At 57.3% G+C, this 25,042-nt stretch overlaps 1 protein-coding gene across 1 annotated transcript in view; it reads left to right on the forward strand.

Annotated features, from left to right (window-relative positions):
* Positions 1 to 7,811: 7,811 nt before the first annotated feature.
* The window catches only part of DMRT1 (doublesex and mab-3 related transcription factor 1), a 74,357-nt gene continuing 57,126 nt past the window's right edge, over positions 7,812 to 25,042 (forward strand). Inside the window, exons 1-2 of the mRNA XM_075558906.1 lie at positions 7,812 to 8,108; positions 12,734 to 12,926. Coding sequence (XP_075415021.1) covers positions 7,812 to 8,108; positions 12,734 to 12,926 — 490 coding nt within the window. The remainder of the gene's footprint in view (positions 8,109 to 12,733; positions 12,927 to 25,042) is intronic.

The following is a 25,042-nucleotide window of genomic DNA, read 5'->3' on the forward strand; positions in this document are numbered from 1 at the left end:
CCTCCCCCCCAGGCCCGGGGGCAGAACCGGCCCACGGGCTTTTCCAGACGCTGACCTTGATGGGGGACGACCCCGGCCTTGCTTTCCAGTTGCTGCTGCAGGGTGGGCGCTAACGGCTCGACTTCTCCGTGCCCAGCGAGTGCTTGACCTTTACGCCACTGGGGCTCCCTCGGCATGCGCCACCCACTGCATCCTCCAGCCCGGAGGCCTGCTCCGATGGCCAGTCTGCAGGGGGCTATCGGAACCCCGGCTGCAAGAAGCTAGCTGGGAATGGCCGGGCTGCGGTCAGTGGGAGGATGGCGGCGGAAAGGTCGGCGCATTCCCACAGCGGGGCTCCTCCCATGGCTAAGGGGTCACCAGACTGTCAGACACCTCCAGACAACCTGGGCGGATTTGGGAGGAGCTGCGCTGAGATGCGGAGAGGCAGCGAAGCCCGGAAGGCCCTCAGGGGGATAGACTGAGGACCGTGCCTGCCACAGTGGGCTCAGGCTTAGGGACAATTGTGCGGATGGTACAGGACCAGACAGGGCTGAGTCCTGCTGGGCACAGAGCTGCTCTGAGTCCAGCGGGCTCGATGGCACCTGGGAGCTGTATGCCCGCTAAGTCAGTTCACCCCACAAAGGCCCATCCTGCATGAGACCCAGACAATCAAAGAGGAAAAGCAGCGGACACGGGGGCACGTGGGGGAGCGGTGGGGACCACAGAGGAGGGCAAGTATCTGTAAGAAATCCCAGATGTGGTAAGGGGAGGTGACCGACACACACTGAGTGGGTAGAGCTGGCTCCCGCCTCGCTCTGGGGAGTCTGACCGCCCTTCTCTACCTGTGGATATGGTGGCATCAAAAAGGGGCAGAAGATAGGCCTCATGATAAAGCTCCCTCCCCCAAGCCCCACACCCTCTGCTGACCTTCACCCACCGCTTTCTTCACCAGGCGAGGGCCTGCGGCTCAGAGACAGACGTGGCCGCAGCAGGGACCTGCTCCTTCCTCACTCGCCCCAAGGCCAGAGCTCGCCATCCTTCTGCACTTGCCAGGGCGGAGTGGGCACGTTCTTCCCTGGCAGGCGAGGTGCTGCCCTATCGCCTCACCCTTATCTCCCACCGGGCTGCAGCCTGTGACTCCTCTGTGCCAGACAGGCATGTCTGTGCCCTCTCCCCCAATCCCACAGGCTCTCTCCCAATGCCCCGCCAGCCACCACCCACCTTTCCCACGGCCCGAGTGGCTGGGTTTGGCCCTTGTGCCTGGGTGAATCCCATCTGGTGCTGACCTAGCTTGGTCTGCCTTCCCCACGTCAGATATCCCCCCCACACACACACACACCCTGCATCTCTGTTACTCACACCAGGTGCTGTCTGGACAGCCCCACTTGCAGCACCCCCGTGCGGGCAGAGGGTTTCCTAGGGTGTCATGTTTATGAGAGAAAACTGCCTCTTGTCTTTCTCCTTCGGGGCCACTGGAGGGGGTGTTAACAAACCCAGGGACAAGGGAACAACAAGTGACTGAAAATTGATGGCAAGGAGCGTGTAGGAATTCTGGTAGGGCTTGATCAAGGTCAGTGTAACCGAGAGGAAATACTAAAACCCAAAGGAAGGCTGAGCATGACAGTGGGACAAGAGGAAAGTCAAAGGAAATAGAGGAAAGAACTAGGAGGCAAAGGGCATTTATTGAGCTCTAAATGCAGGCATGTACAAATGTAAATACATTTATGTATGACGGGGAAATAGATCTATGTACATATATTAATAGGCATAGTATTAAGGATGCCGATGGACATTGGGTCTCTACTCAAGTACTCCATCAACGCAAGAACACTTTGTTCTAATAATCCTGAATTCTGTGATGCTCACCTTCCCCATACAATCACTGAAAACAAACGGGTGCATAAGCAAATGTGGTGGAGAAAGCTAATGGTGCCCGACTATCAAAAGATATAGTGTCTGGGCAGGGGTCCTCAAACTTTTTAAACAGGGGACCAGTTCACTGTCCCTCAGACCCGTTGGAGGGCTGGACTATAGTTTAAAAAAAACTATGAACAAATTCCTATGCACACTGCACATATCTTATTTTGAAGTAAAAAAGCAAATGGGACAAAAACAACCAGCGGGCCAGATAAATGTCCTCAGTGGGCCGAATGTGGCCCGCGGGCCGTAGTTTTGAGGACCCCTGGCCTGGGGTCTTAAAGGCTTGAAGATAAACAAGGGACCATCTAGCTGAGAAACAACAAAGTCCACATGGAAGAAGCACACCTGCCTGTGTGATCACGAGGTATTGATGGGATCAGGTATCAGGCATCAAAGACCCTGAGCAAAAAGTCATAATGTGAATGAGGTGGGGAATGTGGAGTGGAGACCCAAAACCAATCTAAGCAATTGGACATCCCCTTACAGAAGGGTCCTGGGAGAAGACGGGCCATTCAGGGTATAGCACTGATGAAACACACAACTTTCCTCTAGTTCTTTAATGCTTCCTTTCCCCCACCACCCCCATCATGACCTTACAAATCTGGCTGGACCAGAGCATGTACATGGGTACAGATAAGAGCTGGAAACACAGGGAATACAGGACAGATAAACCCCTCGGGATCAATATTGAGAGGAGCCATATCAGGAGGGGGAGGGGAAGGTGGGGGGAGAAAGAGGGAACTGATCACAATGACCTACCTATAACCCTCTCCCACGGGGATGGACGACACACAAGGGGGTCAAGGGAGACACTGGACAGTGCAGGACATGAAAAAAATAATTTATAGATCGTCCAGAATTCATAAGGGAGGGAGGGAAGAGAAACAAATGAGCTAATACCAAGGGCTCAAGTAGACAGAAAATGCTTTGAAAACAATGATGGCAACAAGTGCACAACTGTGCTCGACACAATGGATGATGTGTGGGTTATGATGAGTTCTAGGAGCCCCCAATAAAATGATTCAAAAATAATAATTACACAAACAGCAATGAGTACAAGGAAAACGAAAATGTTCTACCACTGTGGTGGTGATGGTCCAACTCCTCGATATGACTGGACTGGATTATATGATATGTGGACGACGAAGTGCCAATAAAGCTGAAAGCCTAAAAAGGGTGCTGCAGGCCACCCTTCCGCTGCACAAGACCTCTCAAAAGTGTCCCCGGAGGAAGGACTGAGGCGCTCCTGCCCCAAGTCGGGGCTTTTTAGTCACCCCACACCCATAAGCAAGTGCTGGACAGTGGGCCAGGAAGCCCGGAGAACGCACGCCTTCTACCCACGGTGTCGGTCAAGACAGACTACGAACACCCCGGGCACCTGGCCAGAATGCTCCTTAGGGGTGAGGGTGGTGAGACTCTCTCTCTCGTACTTCGGACATGTTGCTGCCAGGAGTGGCCAGTCCCTGGAGAGTGGGAGGGCATCCATGCTTGGTAAAGGAGAGGGACAGCACACAAGAGGGTGAGCTGGACCAGCACCGTGGCTGCAAGATTGGATGCCAACGTGCCAGAGGTGATGGAGGTGGCGCGGGGCTGGGCACACTCTGACTGGCACACAGGGTTGCTAGGAGCTGGATCGGATTCCATAGCAACCAATCAAGTACAGGTGTCACAAAAGCGCGTGGAGACAATTCACACGGTGCTTCCCTCCCCCCACAGGTGTCCTTCCAAAGTGTAGAAGGTAGCTATGTAGGCACTTGGGTCCCCGCCCCGGTGGTGTACCAACGGTGAGGTTCGCAGTTCAAAACTAATCACCGCTGTACAGGTGGAAGGTGGGGCTTTCTACTCCAGTAAAGAGTTACAGCCTCAGACCCACAGGGGCAGCCCTATCAATTTCATCCTGCCTCGTGGGGTCAATTTGAGTCAGAATTGACTCGGTGGCTTTGAGGTTTGGGGGTTTCTCTTGCGGGGTGATGTGGTGGTCATGGTTTTATCCAACCACTTCTTTCCTTCCTCCGCAATAAAGAAATAGGAGCCACCAAAGACACCCTACTCCGGGCCAGAGAACGCACAAGTGTTTACCGCTACATGCGAGACTGCACCAGTGTGACCCGCCGAGTCTGCGTGCCAGCCTTTGAGGGGAGTGTCACCACTGCCCCCAAGTTCAGGCAGGGGCTGGGTCACGCTCAGTCAGCTGGGTGCCTCAGTAAGCCACACAGCCGGGATTCAAATCGGTGCCTTCTTCTTTCCGTGTGAGTGGAACGGTGCAGTACGGCCCAGGAGGGGAAATCACCCACCATCTTTACCCCCATTCCCCACCCCAAAGAAAAGGCACTGCCATCCGGGCGGTCGGCAGATTGAAACCACCAGCTGCTCCGAGGGAGGACAGAGCCTTCTGCTCCCGTAAAAAGTTACAGTCTCAGAAATTCAATGGGGGCCGAGCTACCCTGTCCTACAGGGTCGTCTGTGAGTCGGCATCAACTCGATGGCAGTGAGTTTGGTTTGGGTTTGCCATCCAGAATTAAATAACCCATCCGGGCAGGCATAAACACACATTAGTTTCTATTTTAAAAATAGAACCGCCAGTCAACAATTCATTGAATAAGATTATAGACTCCAACATTTATAGAATATTTCAACCACTCAACAATAAAAAGGAAGAATAAATTAGGCAAAGACCAAGTGCAATCTCTTCACCAATGAAGACATTCTGATGCCCCCTAAATACAAAGAAAATGTTTGTGATCATCAACCAATAATGATGCCAATCAAAACCACAATTAGCTATCACCTCGTGCATATGAAAAGGCCAAAAAGCAAAACAGAAAATAGCAACTTCTTGCAAATCGGTGAGGAGATTTAGATTTTTATATACTGCCAGGGGGCTGTAGAATGATGTACCACAATGGGAAATGCTGTTCTGGTCTATGGAAAATGATGCTACTATCAAAAAGTCTAGAAATAGAAATGTTTTATTATCCAGCAATAATATATAAAAAAGAGAAAAAATTTGTGATATAAAAATGCAGATGAATTAAAGTTCATTGTAATATTATTCAGCAGAGGGTGGGAAAAATAGGAACATACTTAGTATTCATAAGTGGACGAATGGATAAAACAAATCAACAAAAAAATAGAACCGGACTGTACATCATTTAGAAGGCCTGGTGGTGCAGTGGTTACACATTGGGCTGCGATCTGCATGGTCAGCAGTTCGAAACCAACAGCAGCTCCTTGGGAGAAAGACTGGGCTTTCTACTCCTGGGAACAGTTACAGTCTTAGAAACCCACCGGGGGTTGCTCTGAGTCAGTATTGACTGGATGGCAGTGAGTTCGGTTTTGATCTGGCACATAATTGGTTTTGTTTGGTCTCAAGTGCTTTGAAAATGTGATCAGGAGAGACCAGTCCCTGGAAACTGGCATCGTGCTTGATAAAGGAGAAGATCAGCGAAAGGGAGGAAGGTGGGTCGACACTGGGCTCACCCCTGACACCACTGAGGACGGTGCAGAGCCAGCTAGGGTCCGATTGTGTTGTACACGGGGTTGCCATGGGCCAGAACCAGCACGATTGCACCTAACAACAACAACAACAAGTCCATGGGCTCATTCAGTTAGGGGCTTCTTTCACTTGGCACCATGTTTTCAAGCTTCATCCATTACGGCCGTCTCCATGAGAACCGTACGCATGCATTAACGGATGCATAATATCCAACCATATGGATAGGTCCCTCAGCTCCGTCCCCGACCTCCCTTCCTAGCACCCTCTCCTGTCTGGTGTCCCCTCTGGGGTTGTTGAGTGCAAGGCCCACAAGATTACTGTCCTGACATCACATGCTGTGTTTCAGTAGTTGAGTCAACAGATGCTGGGCCTTCAGCCAACCCCACCCCACCCCCACCCACTGCACTGATTCTAGTGGTGTCGTCCCAGCAGGGAAGCCACATTCTCCTGGGAACCTGGGATTTGTCACCCGGTCACTACCTACACCTACTTCCTTCTCTAAAATCACAAGTTCTCTGCCCCACATTGGTGCATTGAAATGTAAATATGGAAGAAAACCCACAATAACACGTAAATCAAACATGATAGCAATTGGCATGTTTCAGTGGAAGACTTGGATCAATCAGGATCCAGAGAGGGCAGAGGGAGCCCTGGTGGTGTAGGGGTTCCACCCCTGGGGCGCTGACCACAAGGTCAGCAGTTCAAAACCACTGGATAAAGACATGGCTTTCTGCTCCCCAAGAGTTCTTGTCTCAGAAACCCACAGGGCAGCTCTGCCTGGTCCTGTAGATTCAACATGAGTCAGAGTAGGGGGCTGAACTGGAAACTTCTTTGACCCCTTCTTGCCCGCTGTGCACAGTTGGGTAGAGGAGACCCTTGCTGGGGGAGCATTTCTGGGAGCAGATGGCCAGGCCTTTCTTCTGCAGTGCCAGTGGGTGGGCTCAAACCACAACCTCTCAGGCATTCATCTGAGTCTCCCCCTCCACCTAGCCCCCAGGGGCTCCTGGAAACTTCTGGGGGGAGTACTTTTCCACTGGCAGTCTGAAAGAAAGGCCTGGGAGAGGAGCCTGAGACTATGAGCTGGAAATGCAGATTAGAGAATGTTGGTGGTTGAGAATGGGTGAGAAGACCCCAGGGCTAGGCCCAGAGTGTGGACAGTGGGGCTGGGAGGGGGGGGCGGGGGAGGTTAGGGCAGCCCCCCAGAATGACAGCGGCCGATGCGTGGCGAGCGCACCTCTAGGAAGGGTGGGCAAGCAGGCAAGGCTGGGGAAAGCCCACCACGCCAAGAGTTTGCGGACCATCCAGCTGAAGTCTTAACCTTTGGGTTTGCATGGAACCTATCGCACGCTTCTGCAGAACGCTGCTGCGGGCGGGGAGCGTCCAGGAAGGGTCAGAGGAGGGTGCAAGCGGAAGATGGGCAGAGCCGCAGAGGTGAGGCGCGGGTTGGTTTGAAGGGGCCCCAGAGATGACCGGCCAGCCTCGGAGAGATGGAATTGCTGCAGGATCCGGGAGTTCCGCCAGAGAGGGCAGCGGGTGAGGGCGGGGGCGGGGGAGGTCTGGATGGAATGTTGGACCGGCTGGGAGACGGCTGAAGTGTGATTACAGGCTGTAGAAAGCGTTTTGTAAATATCTGCATCGGTACGCCCCCCACCAACAAACCCCCCAAACTCCCAAACAAAACAAACCCCTGGTTTTTAAAATGCTCTCAGCAGAACCCAGGACCGAGTTTGTCTGGAAGGCTTAAGAAGGAGTGGGGGCGAGCGGCGAGCAAGAGTACGGACTTCTAGCAAAGTTCCCTGCAGCCAGGAGGGGGGAATCGTGCGAGCGAACGGCCACCCGGCAGGAAAGCGGTGGTCGGGGAACTGAAAGCACCCCCGCCCCCGCCCCGGGGCATTTTAGTGCACTGGGCGCCCCGACCCGCGCCGCGCAGGGGCTGCAGAGCAGGGCTCCCTCCCGGGACCCCCGCTCCGACCTCTGCGTGACCACCCCTTGCAGGAGGGCGGGCCGGGGGCGGGGTGACTGCGACTGCGAAGCCCGCGGGCGTCCGACCCCCGCGCGGTGCAGCCGGGCTCGCTGGGTGCAGGAGCGCGGGCAGCCGCGCAGGGCCCGACGGCAGCGCCCGGGGGCTCGCGCCGCACGCGGGGGGCGGGGCCGGGGGCGGGGCCGGGGGCGGGGCCACGCAGCGCGAGCCCTCCCGGCCTCGCAGGTCCCCGCCGCGTTCGGAAAAGTATCCAAAAGCTCGGCGGGGCGCGTGCGCGCCAAAAAGAGGAGCGAGAGGGGGAAGGAAAAAAAAGAACGCGGGCGAGGCACAACTCCCCCCGCCCCGCTGGCGTCCCGCGTCCCGACCTCGCCACTCGGCTGCTCCTCGGCGGCTGCCCGCACGCCTCCCGCCGCCCGCGCCGCGCCCGCGGCCACCATGCCCAACGAGGACCCCTTCAACAAGCCCGCGGCGCCCGCCGAGGCCCCGCACGACCCCGGGCCGCCGCCGCCGGGCAAGGCCGGCGCCTTCGGCAAGCCGGGGGGGCCGCTGCAGGGGGCGGCGGGCGCCGGGGCGGCGGGCAAGAAGTCCCCGCGGCTGCCCAAGTGCGCCCGCTGCCGCAACCACGGCTACGCGTCGCCGCTGAAGGGCCACAAGCGCTTCTGCATGTGGCGCGACTGCCAGTGCAAGAAGTGCAACCTGATCGCCGAGAGGCAGCGCGTGATGGCCGCGCAGGTGAGCACCGCGGGGCCTCGCCTCCCCCACGGCCCGGTGAAGCTGGGGCGCTGCGCGGGGACCCCGACGACCTGCTGCTGGCCCGCCCCGGGGCTGCACGAGACGGCGGGCGGTGCCCGGGGCTGGCTCCCGGGTGCAAGCCCGACGGCCAGGTGCGGTCCCCGCCGCTGCGCGGGGCCCCGGGGGCCTCCGAGGCGGCGTGCGGGCCTGGCGCGGGGGTGCCTGCTCGGGGAGGTCTCCGGGTCCACCCCGACGGCGGCGGCTGAGCTCGCGGGCCTCGCCCCTTGGGGGTCGGCAGAGCCCCCGCCAGGGATCCCCGGCCTCTCCCAGGGGCACAGAGTCGCGTCCTCTTGGGTCTGGGGTACCCCGGTTCTTTGCGCCAGCAGGGAGTGGCGGGTTCTCGCTGACGGGGGACCCCCAAATCTCCGCTGCTGCAGATGGAGGGGCGCGCCCCGCCGCGGGTGGGGCCCCCAGGTTCGCTGAGATGCTGAGAGCCGCCGCGCCTCGGGGTCGCCCCTCTGGGGCTCGCCTTTCGGGGCCCCCGGCGCCCCCGGGTTGGGGCGGGTTCCCGGGGAAAGTCCACCGTGGACGCGGCGGCCGCGCGCTTCCCGGAACGCCCGCACCAGCCATCTTGAGCCGCTTGTTTCTTGGCTTTTTAACAGTTTTCGCTTTCCCGGGTCTGGGGCCCCGGTGCCCGGGCTGCACCTCCAAGCGGCGGGAGCAGGGCGCGGGTCCCGGGTTCGCGTCGCTCCTTGGTCGGAAATAAGACCGTGTTTTTCAGCCGGTGGGTCGCTAACCGGGCGTCCGTCCGAAGGGGAAAGGTTGAGCCCCTGGGGAAGCCCTCCTTGGAGTTTCCGGGGCGACTAAATACATTCTTTCCAGTCAAGAAGCGGCTCCATCGGTTTAAACAGGTGGCTGAGATGCAAAGATAGTTTATCCAGGGGCTGCAGAGAGTTCGAACGCGCGCGCGTTGGAAAGTAGTTTGCACCCTGACGCCCAACAGGGATGTGTTTTCGTTGAGTTTTTCTGCTTGCAGTGGGTGTGAAACGCCGGTGGTTCACGTAAACCGCGCCTCGGACGTTTAAATTGAACGGGCAGGTATACAAGAGCCAAGGCACGGAGCTGGCCGCTGGCTTAACAAGCTGGTGTGGAGGATGTGCAGGAAGGTTGTGAATTTACTCCAGACGTCAAGATGAGGGGATGGTCAAGAGAGGGGCGCTCGTCTTCAGTCCCCAGGATTGCCACAGGAATGTGGAATTTCAGTATTTCTCACCTCTGTCTGAAGACAGACCGTGGTCTGCAAATTCATTAAAAAACCCTCACAGCAAGACGTTTTTTTTTGCTCTTGGTAAAAAGAGCTTGCAATTCCATTTTGAAGTGAATCTGATGTCAATGAATTTTAAAAGCGTCCCCTCCCCTTCTTAACTTAAATAGTATTTCCTTTACAATCTTGCAGGGCAGATCTTTATGAGTGCCCTTGGCATATGCAATATTTAATCACTAAATACCTGTGCATTTTTGGGTATGGGTAAGAAACGTGTAAATCAGGATATAAATACGCCTTATGATCCTGCAGCGCTTTCCCCTAAGTGGATTTATTTTTATGTCTGACCAAACCCTTAACAGTCTGCCTCTAAGCCCCTGGTTAGGAAAAGTCAGGGACTTTAATTAATTAACCTTCAGTCATTGGCTAGTGAACATTTTCTGAGTTGAGATCTCTCTGCTCAGGAGTAAAATGGCTCCCACGCTGATCAGCTTTGTAAGTTTCAGCCATAAATGCCCTAAAGCGGTCTATAAATCAGGGCTGAGGGCCTGGTTTTCTTGACTGTGGTGAATATGCTACAGAAAGGTCCTAAGACATTCCCTGTCTCCCCCCTTTGTCACGGCGTTGGTTTCGTTTATCTCACTTTCCATCATTCTCTTTATCTGTTTTGGGGTTTTCCCATCACCCTTAACAGAGGTTCACGTCCTCTCACTGGTCACCACGGATAAGCGTGTGTCTGGACAGCCTCTCCGAGGTATCGTCCGGGAGTGGGGTGCTCCATGTTTTCGAGGTTCATCCATGTTGCATCCGAACTCCTTTATGCTTCATGGCTCTGTGGTTGTCCCACCGTGTGGACCAACCATTGTCACTGATTCGCTCAGCTCTTGGCGGGTTGTTTTCCACCTGCTGGGAATAACGATGCAGTGAATAGTGGGGTCTAGTGTCTGTCAAAGTCTGCTTCCAGGCTTTGGAGCTACCTCCTCGGGAGTGAAATGGCTGGATCATGTTATACGTCCGAGGAGCTTGCTCCCATACTGGGCTGCCTGTGGTGCTGCTTACCCCAAGGACTGCGGTTCGAAACCACCAGCTGCTCCTGGGGAGAAAGAGGAGGCTCTCAGTGGTCCCCGGGGCCACTTCTGTTTTGTCCTCTACGGTTGCCAGGTGGGCTTTGTTCTGTTTTCCCCCCAGTGGAGATGACAGTTCTGAGGAGAACCGGCGGATGGCGGTTCAAACCCACCGGCCGCTCTGCTGGGGAAAGTTGAGGTGTACCAGCGTGACAGCCTCAGGAACCGCACCTGTGTGTGTGTGTGTGTGTGTGTGTGTGTGTGTGGTTTCAAACCACAGCCATCTTACTGCATGTGAAGCGATGGGCCACATGGATGTGAACCTTTGACTAGAATCTGGGCGGCGGGTGCCCAGGGCATGTCTTATTCCATTGCCACCAGTAGTCGCTTTCGCCAAGTGGAGCTTTTGTTACAAGCAGCAAGCAGGGTAATTCCTTTCTCGTTTGTTTGCTGAACCTTCCCCAACCCTGAAGACAACACAAGAGGAGGGAGGTTGAGGAGAACCAGGTGGTTTCTGGGGGTGGGGGCCAGGTGCTCTCCTGTCCTCAGTTGGGGCTCACTCTTCCATCTGCCTGGAGTTTCACATGCCCAGCCCACCTCTGGCTTGTTCCACTTCTGGCCTTTCCCTCTTCCAGTAACTTCTCTGTGACACCCGTGCCCCGAGCCGTGTGCTCTTTCCACCCCGGGGAGACCGCCTCCGGTCCTCTTGCCTTCTGGATTGTTCTCTGTCGTCTGCAAACCCAAACCAGACCCATTGCTGTCACGTCGTGCCCGCTCGTAGCGATCTCTAGGACAGAGCAGCGCTGCCTCATGGGGTTCAAGGCTGTCTGTCATCCTACAGAAGCCCCCGCCCCACCCACGGAGCCCCTGCTGGCTTCAGACTGCCCTCCTTGTAGTCAGCAACAGCCTGGGTTACCCACAGGGACGCCAATCTTCCCTGTAGCCTGTTGTCTCTGTCTCTGTCTCTCTCTGTCTCTCTCTCTCTCTCTCTCTCTCTCTCTCTCTCTCTCTCTCTCTCTCTCTCTCTCTCATACACACACGCACACTTTGGTAGGGGTAAAATTAGACACGTCAGTTGCCACTCTGACCATGTTTGACTGTACAATTCACAACGTTAATGACAATCGCCGTGCTGGGCTACAACCCCACACTCTGTTTCTAAAGGTTTTCCCTAAACCGGCACTCAAAGAGCCCTGGAGGGTCGTAGATAGTGCTTGGCTATCTGTTGGGCTGCTACCTGCAAGGTCACTGGTTGGAAACCACGAACCGCTCCTGGGAAGAAAGATGAGGCTTTCTCCTCTAGCAGAGACGGCCTCCGGCACTCACAGTCATCATCTCCGTGGCTCGAGCCCCGAGATTTCATCACCCCTCAGGAAAGCTTCCTTTCCCCGAAGTGCCCCATCTTCCTGCCCACCTTTCGCTTTTATTCACTCGCCCTTCCTAGGTATTTCGTGGGTGCGAGCTCTTGCAACGTGTGCTTTGGTGTCGGTTTGATTTTGCCCAGCTTCGTATGTTTCTGGGTCCCCTGGGGTGGCCCGCCTTCTCCCGGCTGATGATATTCTGCTGTTTGGATAGACCACCCCTGTCTCTCCATCATCGGTGGGTGGGCACTGGGCGCTTCCCACCTTCGCGGTCTCGTGAGCTGTGTGACTCAGACATGGTGGTCCCCCCGTGTCCATGGGAGCCCCTGATCTCACTTTTTTTGGGGGGTCACAGGCATTAACCTGAGCACCTACTGTGTGTGGGATCCCCAAAACCCATTCTGTGCTTGGGCAGCACATTTGCAGTTATCTGTCCTGGTAGCTTGAAAAACGATTTAGGGTATTGTGCTGAGTGAGAGATATATCTATGGTGTGTGTCCACCCCAAAAGGACAGTTAAAACCCACACCCTGAAAAGCCAAGCAGAGGCTTTCACATGGGCGGGGGCACTGTTAGATGTGTGGCAGGGATGAAAGAGGTCCCCTCCACTGGCTCCGACTCACCATGACCCCATAAGACGAAGTCGAAAAGCCCCTTTGGGCTTCTGAGGCTGTTGGTCTTGATGGGAGTAGAAAGCCTCCTCTTTCTTGTGTGGAGCAATGGCTGGCTGAGAACCACTGGCTTTGTGGCGGAGGGCAGGGGGAAGCATTCACACCAACAGAGAAACGATTGTGGAAGGACAAAATACAGAGCTTCTTGGACTTGGTCCTCGGGACCTGTGAACCTCGGCCCCTGGGCCCAGTAGGGGCTGGTGTGGTTTTATCCAGCTACACGTGACGCCACGTGCTGCGAGTGACTGTGTGTCCCTGTGTTGCAGGTGGCCCTGAGGAGGCAGCAGGCCCAGGAGGAGGAGCTGGGCATCAGCCACCCCATCCCGCTGCCCAGCGCGGCCGAGATCCTGGTCAAGAGGGAGCACGGCGGCAGCAACCAGTGCCTGATAACGGAGAGCGGAGGGGCCCCGCAGCCCCCGGTGCCGGTGCCAATGCCGATGCCGGTGCCAGTGCCAGCCAGCCCACCCGCCACTGTGCCCTCAGGTGACCGGGCCGGAACATGGGGGTGGGGGAGAACCCCCACTGCATCCCCCAAACCAGAATCAGGTACCAGAGGTTTCGGACTCCTCTGTCTTTCCCTCTTCAGAACTTGCTGTCGGCGGCTCCGTTCTGACTCCCAGTGACCCTGTAGCACAGGGTAGAGCTGCCCCTGTGGGTTTGCAGGGCTGTCACTCACGACAGGAGTAGACAGCCGCATCTTTGTCCTGAGGAGCGGCTGGTGGTTTCGAACTGCTGCCCTTGTGGTTAGCAGCCCGGCGAACAGCCCACTCGTTCTTCCTCTGTTGGTGAGAACGCAGGTAGCCAGACCGGGCCCTGTCCAGCAGTGTCTGTCTGAACGATGTGGGAACACTGACAAACTTCTGTGTGTCGTGCCCCCAATCTCGTCCCGCCATGGTGTCCCTCCCTAATGGACACAAACTCGAGGGTCCCGGCGAGCCTTTCCACGGGCGGTGTCTCTGATCCTGCGCGGTGAGACCTTCAACGAGCCCGCCTTCTTGGTCTGAGAGGATAAACCGTTGCTTGCTTTAAAGATAGCGTCAAGCACTGGCTTTGCATCCGTTCCGGCTGACAGCGGCCCCAAAGAAGGGGGTAGAAGTGCCCCCTTTCTGGGTTCTGAGGCTTGAACTCTTTGCGGAAATGCGTAGTCTCATCTTTCTCCTGCAGAGCGGCTGGTGGTTTTGAACTGCTGACCTTGCAGTGAGCAGCCCTCTGTGTCAACAGGGCTCCAAAGATGACATCTGGGGATTTGGGAGGAGGAGGGGTGCGGGGAGGTTTAATGATTAAGTATGATCTCACAGCAGTAGTTTTTGGAGGTTGATCCAGCCACTGTGGCTCTAGAAACTGGCTCCCAGGAGAATTTGGACATCTGTTCTACATGCCCCCCCTTTTGATCGGGATTCCTCCATGGAATCTGCTCACACTGCGGAGTCATGAAAGCTGGGCACCATCTCCAGTGCTAGTCTCCTGCAAGGAGGCAGTTCCTGGAGGCAGTCAGCCACACGTTCCTCTCAAGGCCTCTCCCAGAAGGTGTGTGCTTGACTGCAAGCCAGAGCTTGCTCAGGATCCTAAAGATGGAGGTCCTACGGCTTCACATCCCTGTGGGCGACTCTCACAGAGTCAGGTCCCACCTCCATGCACCTGCCCCAGCTTCAAGAGGAGACAAGGAGAACCAGGGCCAGGGGAATGAGTGGGCCAGGGAGGTTGGTGGGATTGGGCTGGGAGCTGAAGGCCCTTGTCTCCTGGAAGGACTGAAGCCTGCTGGGAAGCTGTTCAGAGAGGGCCGACCCACAGGTGTCAGGGTTGGGCCCTGGAGAGTCACAGGCTTCCGGAAGCCTGTTCGTCGGCCGGAGGCCTCTCCTCTCCCGTGTGCCTTTGTTCTTCACGCTCCCCAAACCAGTCCCTGACTCAGGGCAACCCCACACAGAACGGGATATAATGCAGCTGGGTCCTGCGCCAGGCCGGCCCCACGATGGGTTGTGGATCAGACGTTGCAATCCGTGGGATTCTTAAATGGACGGCTTTCCAGACGTGTGTCTCTCAGTAGGGCCATTCTGCCTGCTCTGTCTCTGTGTGACGGCTTTTCTGTAACCACTCACAGACGGCTGGTGGCTCTCGTGAGACATATCGGCCTGGAATCAGACCTGGAGCTCCCATGTGGAAGGCGAGGATTCTCCACACTGCCCCAGGGCCGGCTTTGTGGGCCCGCCCTGTCCCGTCAGTCGCTCACAGAGCAGCTCCGAGAGCAGGTGGCAGTCGCTCATACTCGGGAGACGAGACCCTGGAAGGTCCCGTGACTTCCCAGGTCACAGCACTACTATCTGAATGGGCCCCTTCTCCCTGTGCAGTGCACTGGGTCTCCTGTGTGTGTTGGGGTGTATGTGTCTCCAAACGGCCGGATGGGCTGTTAGCGGCAAGGTCGGCGGTTCAAACCCACCAGCCGTTTTGGAGGAGAGCACGAGGCCATCTGCACCCATAGCCTGGGTGGCTGTGAGTTGGAAGGGACCCGATGGCTGCGGGTTTGGTCTGGGTGTTCGGAAGGTGTGACGTCAAAGTGCGCCGTGACTGTGATGTCCATGTCTGATGACTCAGCAGCTCTGGGGGCCCAGGGGTTACATGCTGGGCTGCTTCACTCCGACGCCACCCTTTAGAAACTACTAGCTGCTCCCCAGGGGACCACGAGACTTCCGGCTCCCGGAAAGAGCTGCCATCTCGGGAACCCCTGGGCACAGTACTCCCTTGTCTGGCCGAGTCGGTATTGACTCGGCGGCAGCAGTGAGCTTTGAGCCTGAGGTGAACAATGGTCATCTGCTTCTTCCGGGCCTCTCACAAGGTAAGCAGCTCTTCCCCACGGAGAGATCAGGTGGCTGCTGACCACAGGGTTGGTGGTTGAAGCCCACCAGCCGCTCCATGGGAGAAAGACGAGGCTCTGCTCCTTTCACGGTCTACAGGGAGGGGCCGTTAGAACTGATGGAGAAGACTCTTCAAAGCGACTGAACCAGGGAAGTGACGACAGGTGAAGACAACTATTGGGGAAAAAGGGAAACCAAACGACACCAACACCCACAAACAGACGGACAGAAAGATGGACCAGGCCCCAGAACTCCGTGTGGGTTGCTGTGTGTCAGAATGGACTCAGGGGTGGTGGGTTTGGGTTTTGGATGGTCCCAGGTTGGGAAGCCATGTTTGCATACTCGGTAAAGAGGCTGATCCCCAAGGGGGCTGTGCGGGGCTGGGGCTGGGGCTGGGGCCCTGACCCGTCTGGCCCCCAAGTCCTGGGTGTTCTCTTCCACCTGCCTGTTGTGAAGAGAGGCCTGTTGCCTGGGGGAGTGGGTAAAGAGGATGGATCTGGGCTGTGCTTGAGTCCTAGGTGGGCATTTGGGGCCCGGGGACAAGCGGAGTGGTGTCCCTCCTTGTGTCCAGGGCAAGGAGCGACAGGGACACTGCTGGCATGTTAGGGTGGACTCCGGTCTGGCCTGCCATCCCTGCAGTTCCCCTCGGTGCCGGGCAAGCAGCCGGGCAAGCGCACGGAGATCTGGGGACGGCTGTCAGGCCAGGCAGAGTTCAGAACGACAAAGACCTCCTCTCGGGTTATTTCAGAGTGGCGATAGGGAAAGTTACAAACTGAAGCCTCCCGGGAGCAGGGCAGAAGGTTCAGGGTCAAGGCGGATGGGCCCAGATGCCCCTCCTTCATCTCTGGAGCCAGGTGGTGGCCCCGGAGCGAGCTTGCCTTAGTTACCTCGTGCTGCTGTGACAGGCGCTGCGAGCGACGGCTGACCAGACCAGGGCGCTCTCGCAGTGCAGGGGCTAGCAGTCCGCGGTCAGGGCCCAGCTCCAGGGGAAGGCTCCTTCTCTCCGACAAGTCTAGGTGAAGGCGGTTTTCCTTCTGTCCGCGTTCCTTGGGCAGCTCTGCATGTCTTCGCGTCAGCCTTTCCCTGGGTTTAGGAGGTTCTCCGCAGAGGGACCCCGGTTCACTCCTGGCTGTTCTTTCTTGGTGGTGGTCGGAGGTCTCGTCTCTCCTTTTATCTCTGGGAAGCCCCCCCTCCCACACACACACACACCTGATGGGGCCTGTGGGCAGAGCCAAAGGTGTGGCAGCCCATCCTGGTCTTCTCGCAGCAGTTTGGCTGGCCCATCGGAGCCTGTCACGGAGGGTGTGTGCTTCAGTAGGTGTCTACCGCACTAGAGAATCGCTGCCCAGCCTAGCTATAGTCTAGCCCACGAGAGAGCCCTGTGGCGCCTTGAACCTCAAAAGCACGGGGAACATCAAGGCCACTGGTACGTCCTGGGCACTGGCCCGGGTGCGGGGCGGGGGACGTGGCCCAAGGAGGCTGTGCCTTCCACAAACAGGGCCCACTGACTCCCTGCTCGTCCCTGAAGGGAGGAGCCCAGGCCCTTTAAATGGACTTCCTGGAGCTGATAGAAACCCCACAGGTGGTGGCCTCAGAGAAACGCGTTCTTTCTCCCACAGATGTGCGGGCCCACGTCCACGGTCTGGTGCCCCGTGGCTGCTCTGCTACCATCTGGAGGCCGTTGGCTTTCCTTGGCTTGGAGACATTCCTCACTGGGATCTGCTTGCCACCCCCACCCCCCGGTGTGATGCATCTTTCTCTCCTGTTTTTCCTGTCACTCAGAAGGGATTAGGCTCTCCACCCATGCCCACTGGTGCCCACCACTAAAGAAACCTGCAGTTAAGGAACACGGGTGTTTGGGTGGGAGGGACACAGTTCAGTCCATAGCCAGGCTGACTCTCCACCCAGGGGCGAGGAGCTTGGAAGTCTGTTTCACGATGTAGTTTTCCTAACGGCCCAGGACGGGGGTCCATCGGGAGTGGTGCCAGTGGTGAAGTTGGTGGAAAGGTTGGGGAGTTTCTGGTCTCCCCAGAGGTACCTCAGAAGAAAGGCCTGGTGACCCTCTTCAGAAAGCCTCGGGAAAGCCCCTGGGGCGCAGCTCTGCTTTGACGGTAACCGTGGCTGGGAGCTGCGGTGACAGTAGCCGTTTTTCATTGTTTCGTGTTCCGTTGGAGAGACGTCGAGGTCCAGGGTCTCTCCTGAGAGGGGAGAGTCGTCCGAGCTCTCGTGGACAGTGAGTCCTTCCAACCTGCTCTGGGGGCACTGCGGGTTAGGCATCGGGCTGTTAACCGCAAGGTCGATGGTTTACACCCACCAGCCTTTCTTCTTTGGGTGGAAGATGAGCCTGCCTGCCCCCTAAAGACCGACCGTTCCGTTCTGGCTTTCTCTGTATGGAATCTAGGGCAGGTAGGTCTCTAGAGGCAGCACCTGCAGGGTGCCCTGGAGGAGCAAGGCAGAAGGAGCCCTGGTGGAACAGTAGGTTAAGCTTCAGGCTGCTCTCCACAAGGTCAGCAGTTCTAAACCACCCTCCTCTCGGAGGGAGAAAGGTGTGGCTTTCCGTTCCATCAAGGGTGTCAGTCTCAGAAACTCACAGGGCCAGTTCTACCCTGTCCTCTAGGATCACCGTGAATCGGTCTCCACCTGATGGCTTAAGGGACATGGCGGGAGACGTTGGTGTGTAGCGGGGAGTTAACAGCAGTGGGTGCGAGGAAGAAGGAGTTCCTGCCACTGGAATCACGACTCTTTAAAATACGATCCGACCCTTCGAATGGACATGTGAATTACATGCCAGTCAAGCTGCTGAGGAAAAAGAGTGGCCGTGTCGGGAGCCCTCTGAGGGTCACTGTGAGTCGAATTGACTCAGCAGTGGGTGCCTGTCTCTGATCCTGACGTTGAGTATGTAAGAGACCAAAGAAGCACCCCACTGTCCTCCGGCCCCGTCTGCCTCAGTGACCGTGCAGGACAGGCTCACGCCGTCCCCCCGGGTCTTCAAGGTTGCCGTGTTCACGGGCGCAGACCGACACTTTTTCTTTCCCCCTCGGAGCGGCTGTGGCCCCAAACCACCTTTTGGCAAACAGCAGGACATGCCACCACCAAGCCACCAGGCTGCAGGAGGCCAGTGACCTAGTGAGACAGTGGGGTTCTGTGTCCTTGACTGATGCTGGGGAAGGATGGTGGAAGCGGCACGGATGGCCAGAAAGGACAGACAGATCTGTCATGGGAGGAGGCACAGCGTGAGAGGCGTGGACGGGCAGACTGTCTGACTTACGCTGGGCGTGCCGTCCAGAGAGACCAGCCCCTGGAGAAGGACACCGTGCTTGGTCAAGCAAGGGGCAGCCCAACAGGCAGGTCCTCAACAGGGTGGCCCGCCACCGTGGCTGCAGCCATGGCTCAGGCAGGAGAACCAGTGTGAGGACGGTGCAGGACCAGCCGGCCTTGCTGCTCTCTGCCGTCTGTCAGTCAGGTCGCTGTGCGTTGGGATTCGCCAGATAGCCCGAACAGGGACAGACAGGAGGGACAGTGGCAGCATGACCTTGAGGTCTCCAGCATCTCCTTTGCCCTTGGGGGAAGGGTGAGGATTGCTGGATTCAAAGCAAAGGGAGCTTGTGAAGCCCTGGCTCTGCATTTCCAGGGGAGCCGGCCCCTCCAAGGGGGAGAGCCGGAACGGGCAACGTCTCCACAAGCCTTAGCCTGGATTCCGGCGGTCAGGCGCTGTGGTGTCGGCTGTCCCGGGGAAGAAGGGGCTCTGGAAGGAGTTCTCCTGGCTCATGCCGGACCTTCTCTGAGCAGTGCACGAAGCCAGCCCCCGCTTACAGCGCTCCTCAGACGGTGCCGCGAGGGGTGGGACCCATGAGCCCTGGGAACCCCGGCCCGGCCAGTCTGCGGAGGCATTTTTCCCAGCAGCCCTCGCGCGGGGCCTCAGGAGGCTCAGCCACCCACTGTTTCAGACGTGCACCTCCCGAGGGTACCCCGCCTCTTGTCCGCACACCTGGTGTTATGTTGGGGGGAAGCCTCCAGATGCCGGGGATTCACTCGGCTCGGCAGGACCGGGCACAGCAGTCTCCGCGTTTGTCCCCGTGTGTGTGTGTGTGTGTGTGTGTGTGTGTTTTGTTCTAGCTTCTTTGTCTTTCTTTCTGTTAAAGTCACGCGCTCTCTCAGTCTTCTTTGGCCTTCAGCCCCCTTACACACCCCTCCGTCCCCCCAAAGAGACTCACAGGTCGCCAAGGAGATGGTGCTGGGCCTGGTTTGTGTCCTGAGGTCTGTCCGTTCATGGGCAGCGTTGTAGACAAAGTGACTGTACGGGGTGGGGGGCGGGGGGGAGCTCTTGTCAATCGGGACCTGAAGGCTATCCCTCTGGGCCCCCCTCAGGGGCACCCTGCATGCCCACCCATTCTCACTGGCCCTTCCCCCTGCGTGGGGGTCACCTCCTGCCCCAGGGGCTTCCCCATCCTGGCCCCCCCCTCTCCCTGGCTTGTCTCTCACTCGAGTCGGGCATGCCCAGTGAAGGATGGACGCTCCTCTCCTCTCCCAGCCAGCCCGGAGCATGGCGCCGGAGACACGCTTGCAAAGGGACATGTTTTAGCAGCAGCGTGGCTCTCAGGACCAGCGGAAGAGGCTGAGTTAGTTCGGGGGACGACCACATTACCATTTTATCGTGGCGGTTTTCCCATTCCGTCTAGGTGGGTAGGAGGAAGCTCCAGCCTCCAGTGAAGCGTGGCAGCCGCGGACGCCGACGAGAATGGAAATGTCCTGGGGAGGATTCTGACTCCCTTGGGTTTTTATGTGGCCATTTCAGATAGGATAGTAAACGTTGATTTTTTTTTTTTTAAGTATTCATGGCAAGACATTTGCAAATTGTGCTCTGCCGGCGAGACTGCCTGCCACTGGAGCCACAGCTGAAGATCTGCGAGAGAGAGAGAGAGAGAGAGAGAGAGAGAGAGAGAGAGAGAGAGAGAGAGAGAGAGAGAGAGAGAGAGAGAGAGAACGTTTCAGGCGATTGGGGCTGGTCTTGCTAGCCTGGCGATGGACGTGATGGCTCCATTGCGTTTGGTGATAAGGGCAGTCTGTGGCTAGCAATGACTGTGTCCGGTACCGACCGCGGTGGGGCTGCTCCGCCAGGAAAGCCATTCCAGCAGCAGAGGACACGGCCCGACTGACAGCCGCCGCCCTGAGCCCAGAATTAGAGGAAACCCGGAAAGCCACACGAACGTCGGCAGCAGGCTTGAACGTGGCAGATGAGCGTGCTCGCAGCCCGTGTAAGGCTCAGCGGAAGCACCGTGCATGGAGTCACTGGTGTGTGTGACGCCCATAGGGAGCCCGTGGCCTCCTGAACGAACTCCTAGCAACCTCCTGTGACAAAGTAGAACTGCATGGAGATTTCTCAAACCTGTAAAGCCAAACTCACCCCATCGAGCCAATATTGATTCCCAGCGACCCCACAGGACAGGGTAGAACTGCCCTTAGGGGCTTCCAGGACGGTAGCTCTTTATGGGAGTGGAAAGTCTCATTTTTCTCCCTCGGAGCCATCTGGTGGTTTCGAACTTCACTCCTTGGGGTTGGCAGCCCAATGCATCACCACTACGCTACCAAGGCTCCAAAGGCTCCCTAGGCGGGACCCAGATCGCCGGGGCATTTCCCCCGGTTCTTAAGCCACCTCCGATCCTTCCCCCGCCGAGCGACCTCGTGTGCCACCGCAGGGAACACAGCCCGTTGCTGACGTTGACACCGTGATGCAGTCGCTGGGCCAGTCCATCTCGTGAAGGGCCTTCCTCTCTTTCACTGGCCTCTCTCTGGCCAAGCACGATGGCCTGCGCTGCTAGGGACTGGTCCTTCCCGAGGTCACGTCCGAAGTTTGAGAGAGGAAGTCTCCACGTCCCGAGTTTCTAAAGCCTGTCCCGGCTGGAGTTCCCCCAAGACAGATTTGTGCATCCTTCTGTCTTCATCGAAACCAGAGTTCAGCTGTGTCAGTTCTCGTCCATCCATTGACCTTATTGTCCGACGTGCCGTGCGTAACAGGCAGTTGGCGATGCCAGGAACTGGTCAGGGCCCCTTGTTCTCAGAGTGGCACCCTTGCCCCGTAACACTTGGGGGAGAGCTTCGGTTCAGCCAGTTTTGCCCATGCAGTGGTGTGTCCTTTTGATTTCTCAGTGCCCGCTGTCTGATTGTGGCTAGTGGGTCCCAAATCAAGTGCCATCTCGGACAATGTCATCCCCTCCCCTTGCCATTTTTCATGACGTGGCTGATTGGTCCGGTTGTGAGGATTTCTGTTTTCTTTACTTCGTGAGGGTTTTGTTTGCTTTAATGTTGAAGGAGCCCTGGTGGCATAGTGGTTATGCATTGGGCAGCTAAATGCGAGGCCGGCGGTTCGAAACCACCCCCTGCTCTTTGGGAGACAATTGAGGCGTTTGACTTCGGTGAAGAGTCGGGGTCTCAGAAACCCACAGGGGCAGTGCTCCCCTGTCCTGTGGGGTCGTTGGGTTTGGGCTTGTTTTGATATGCTGTGTTGTGATCCTTCCGGAAGGCTGTCATCACTGATGTCCATCTGGAGGTGCTTCACGTCCTCGTGGGCTTCAGCAGGGAGGTGGGTCACGGGGCATCGCATGTGGTTAGTGATGGTCCCTCTGGTACCGACCCCAGTGCTTCGTAAAGCGCAGTGTCTCTGTCCAGCGTTGCTCAGCGCGCAGGCGGGAGGATGGTGGAGAAAACACACAGCCCCCACTCACACCTAGCCACATTGTAAGCCATTTTTCTATTTAAGCCGCCGCCTGGCCGCGCAGCTTGGACGCCTCCCGCAGCACCACTGGTCCTGAGCGCACACTGCCTCCTGCCGGGTGAGCGTCCGCCACGCCTCGCTCGGACCTGAGGGCTTGCTTATTCTTCCCGCCTTCTTTGGAGGCTTCCCGTGCCGTTCCGTATTCGCCCACAGAAGCTGCCCCTGTGGTGACTGGAGGCCAGGTGAATGGACGAGGGCCCGCCACCCGTTCTTAAGAAAGTCGCTGAACAGCGCAGGTAGAAACACGTGAGTGGGGGGCTCCCTGGCTGTGTGAACCGCGACCCAGAACACAGTGTCCTTTTTGTTAGGGTTGGAGTCGTTGGCTGGTGGCGCCCATGATCAATGTGATTGGAGTGTCAAGTCCACCCAGAGGCACCTGGGAGGAGAGACCTGGTGATGGGCTTCAGAATAAGCCAGGGAAACCAGAAAGCCCAGATCCACTGCCTCCAGGCTGATGCCAACGCACGGCAACCCTGAGAGGCTTTCTGACACCGTACACCGTGAAGGGAGCAGACACCCTCAGCTGTCTCCCCAAACCAGCCGCCGAAAACCCTGTGGGTACATTTGTTGGGTGGGGGGGCGAGAGGCTAATGTTAACCTGCCAACCTGGCTCGCTGGGAGTGTGAGGAGGACTGGAAGCACTTGCTGACGAAGATCAAGGAGCGCAGGATGGATGGAGCCTCAATGTCAAGACGACCAAAGTTCTCACAACTGAACCAGCAGGTGACATCGCGATTAGTGGAGAGGGGGCTGACGTCGTCAGGGATTTCCTCTCGCTTGGATCCACCGTCCACGCTCACGGAAGCAGCAGTCCAGAGGTCAGGCAGTGCGCTGCACTGGGTCCATCTGCTGCACAAGACCTCTTTAGGGTGATGAAAAGCCAGGACGCTAGCTTGAAGACTTAGGTGCATCTGGTCTTCATTCACCTCTCAGGTCGGGCATTGAATGAGGAAGACTGGAGACGAATCGGCTTGTTTGAATTACGGCGCTGGAGAAAAATAACAAAAGAGCTCGGGACTGCCGAAAGAACCGGCGGATCTTTCTTGGAAGATGCACATCTGGAGGCTTCTAAGAAGAAAAGTGGGTGAAGGGAGACGTTCAATGTAAGATATCACAAAATAATAATATATAAATTATCAAGGGTTCACAAGGGAAGGGAAAGCGGGGAGGGCGGTGGAAAAATGAGGAGATGGTATCTCGGGCTCAAGAAGAAAGCAAATGTTTTGAGAATGATGATGGTAATGAATGTCCAAATTGCTGGACACGATGGATGGATGGATGGATGGACTGATAAAGAGCTGGACGAGCCCCAATAAGATGATTTAAACAAAGGGATGGAGAGACGCGTCTCACATGCTTGGAGCATCCTATCGGGAGCGACCAGTCCCTGGAAAAGGACTTCCTTCCTGGTGAGGGCGAGAGTCAGTGACAGAGAGGGAGATCCTTGGCAGAGGACGGACGTGGTGACTGCAGCCGTGGGCTGAACCGTGGCTATCGTCGGGGTGCGCTTGCTTTCACAGGCTCTGGATCGGAGCTGACTTGACGGCACCTAACCTCTCTTGGAGGTGACCTGGGTCCTGAGACCCGGCTGGCCCTGAGTGTCACGTTGACGCTGAGCTGAGGAGGGCAGTGGGCCCACGGGGCTCCTCCTTTGGGTGGTCACAGGCAGGCGGACATCGCCCTGTGCATGCGCCTTTCTCCCAGTTTGCAAAACTGGCAGCCCGTGCCAATGCCCCTCGGAGCTCACGGGAATCTCGACCTCTGTGGCTGAGCCGGACCCCACACCAGGCTCATGAACCGGCATCTCTTCCACCTGCACGCTGGCTTCACGTTTGCTTGCGTTCTTCCGGCATGATGCTGATGCACATGTGTCTCCTGGGGGCAAACGCACCAGGGACTCCTGGAGAAGAGGCTGAGTCCCCGGCTTGCTTGGGAAGGACGAGTGGACTCAATATCGGCTGTGTCGGGGCTTGGCCATTCCATGTTGTGTCGGTCCAACGTCTGCAGGGAGCTGACATCCAGTCCAGCTCTTGGGATGCTCCTTGCAGAGTGGGCCTGGCTCGGGCTGGAGCTCCTGGGGCTCGTGTACACCTGGGCGTGTGTGGTAGTTCAGGGAAGCAGGCGGGATTCACCCACACCAAGGCCTGCTGGCCAAATGGCGCTGAGCTCAACTCTGCCACCGCGCAGGCTGTCCGAGCAAGGCTCCCCCATCTCTTCTGCCCCCTTCCTGCTGCCCCTTCATGACTGACTCTCAGGAGGCTGACCCAGTTCCAGGCACCAAGAAACCCCACTGCTGACCCCGCAGGACAGAGCCAAAGCCGCAAGTCCTCCCGGAGCAGACAGCCTCATCTTTCCCCATCAGAGCAGCTGGTGGGTTCGAACCGCCCACCTCAGGGCTGGCCGCAGGGTGCTTTGCCACTGTGCCACCGGGCTCCTGCCCAGACCAGTTGGGGCCGTTGAGTGGACTCTGACCCAGCCGCCCAGTGTGTGTCACAGGAGAACTGCTCCCGAGGGCCGTGAGGGTCGATTTTTTGGAAGTAGATTGCCTGGTCTTCCCTGCTACTCTGGGCTGGGAGCTTGGCTGGAACCTGGGGACCCGGTTGGTATCGAGATACTGGTGGCATCCTCTCTCAAGCTCAAAGCCCACTCATGCCATCAAGCCCATGCCGAGTCCCGGGACGGGGTTTCTGAGACTGTCTCTCTGTGCAGGAGCAGAAAGCCTCGTCTTTCCTCCTGGGGGGCTGGTGGTTTCAGACTGCCGACTTGGCAGTTAGCCCAGCGCTTGACCACCCAGCCAGAAGCACTCCTCTGGAGCAGGAGTTGATGCTGTTTAACCGTGACTCGATTGGAACCAAACCCCACCCACTGCCCTCACGTCATTCCGGCTCCCAGCGACCCCGTGGGTCAGAGCGGAACTGCCGCGCTGGTGTCTGGGGCCAAAACTTATTATTACA

Source organism: Tenrec ecaudatus, chromosome 10 (genome assembly GCF_050624435.1).
Source record: "Tenrec ecaudatus isolate mTenEca1 chromosome 10, mTenEca1.hap1, whole genome shotgun sequence".
Classification (NCBI taxonomy): domain Eukaryota; kingdom Metazoa; phylum Chordata; class Mammalia; order Afrosoricida; family Tenrecidae; genus Tenrec; species Tenrec ecaudatus.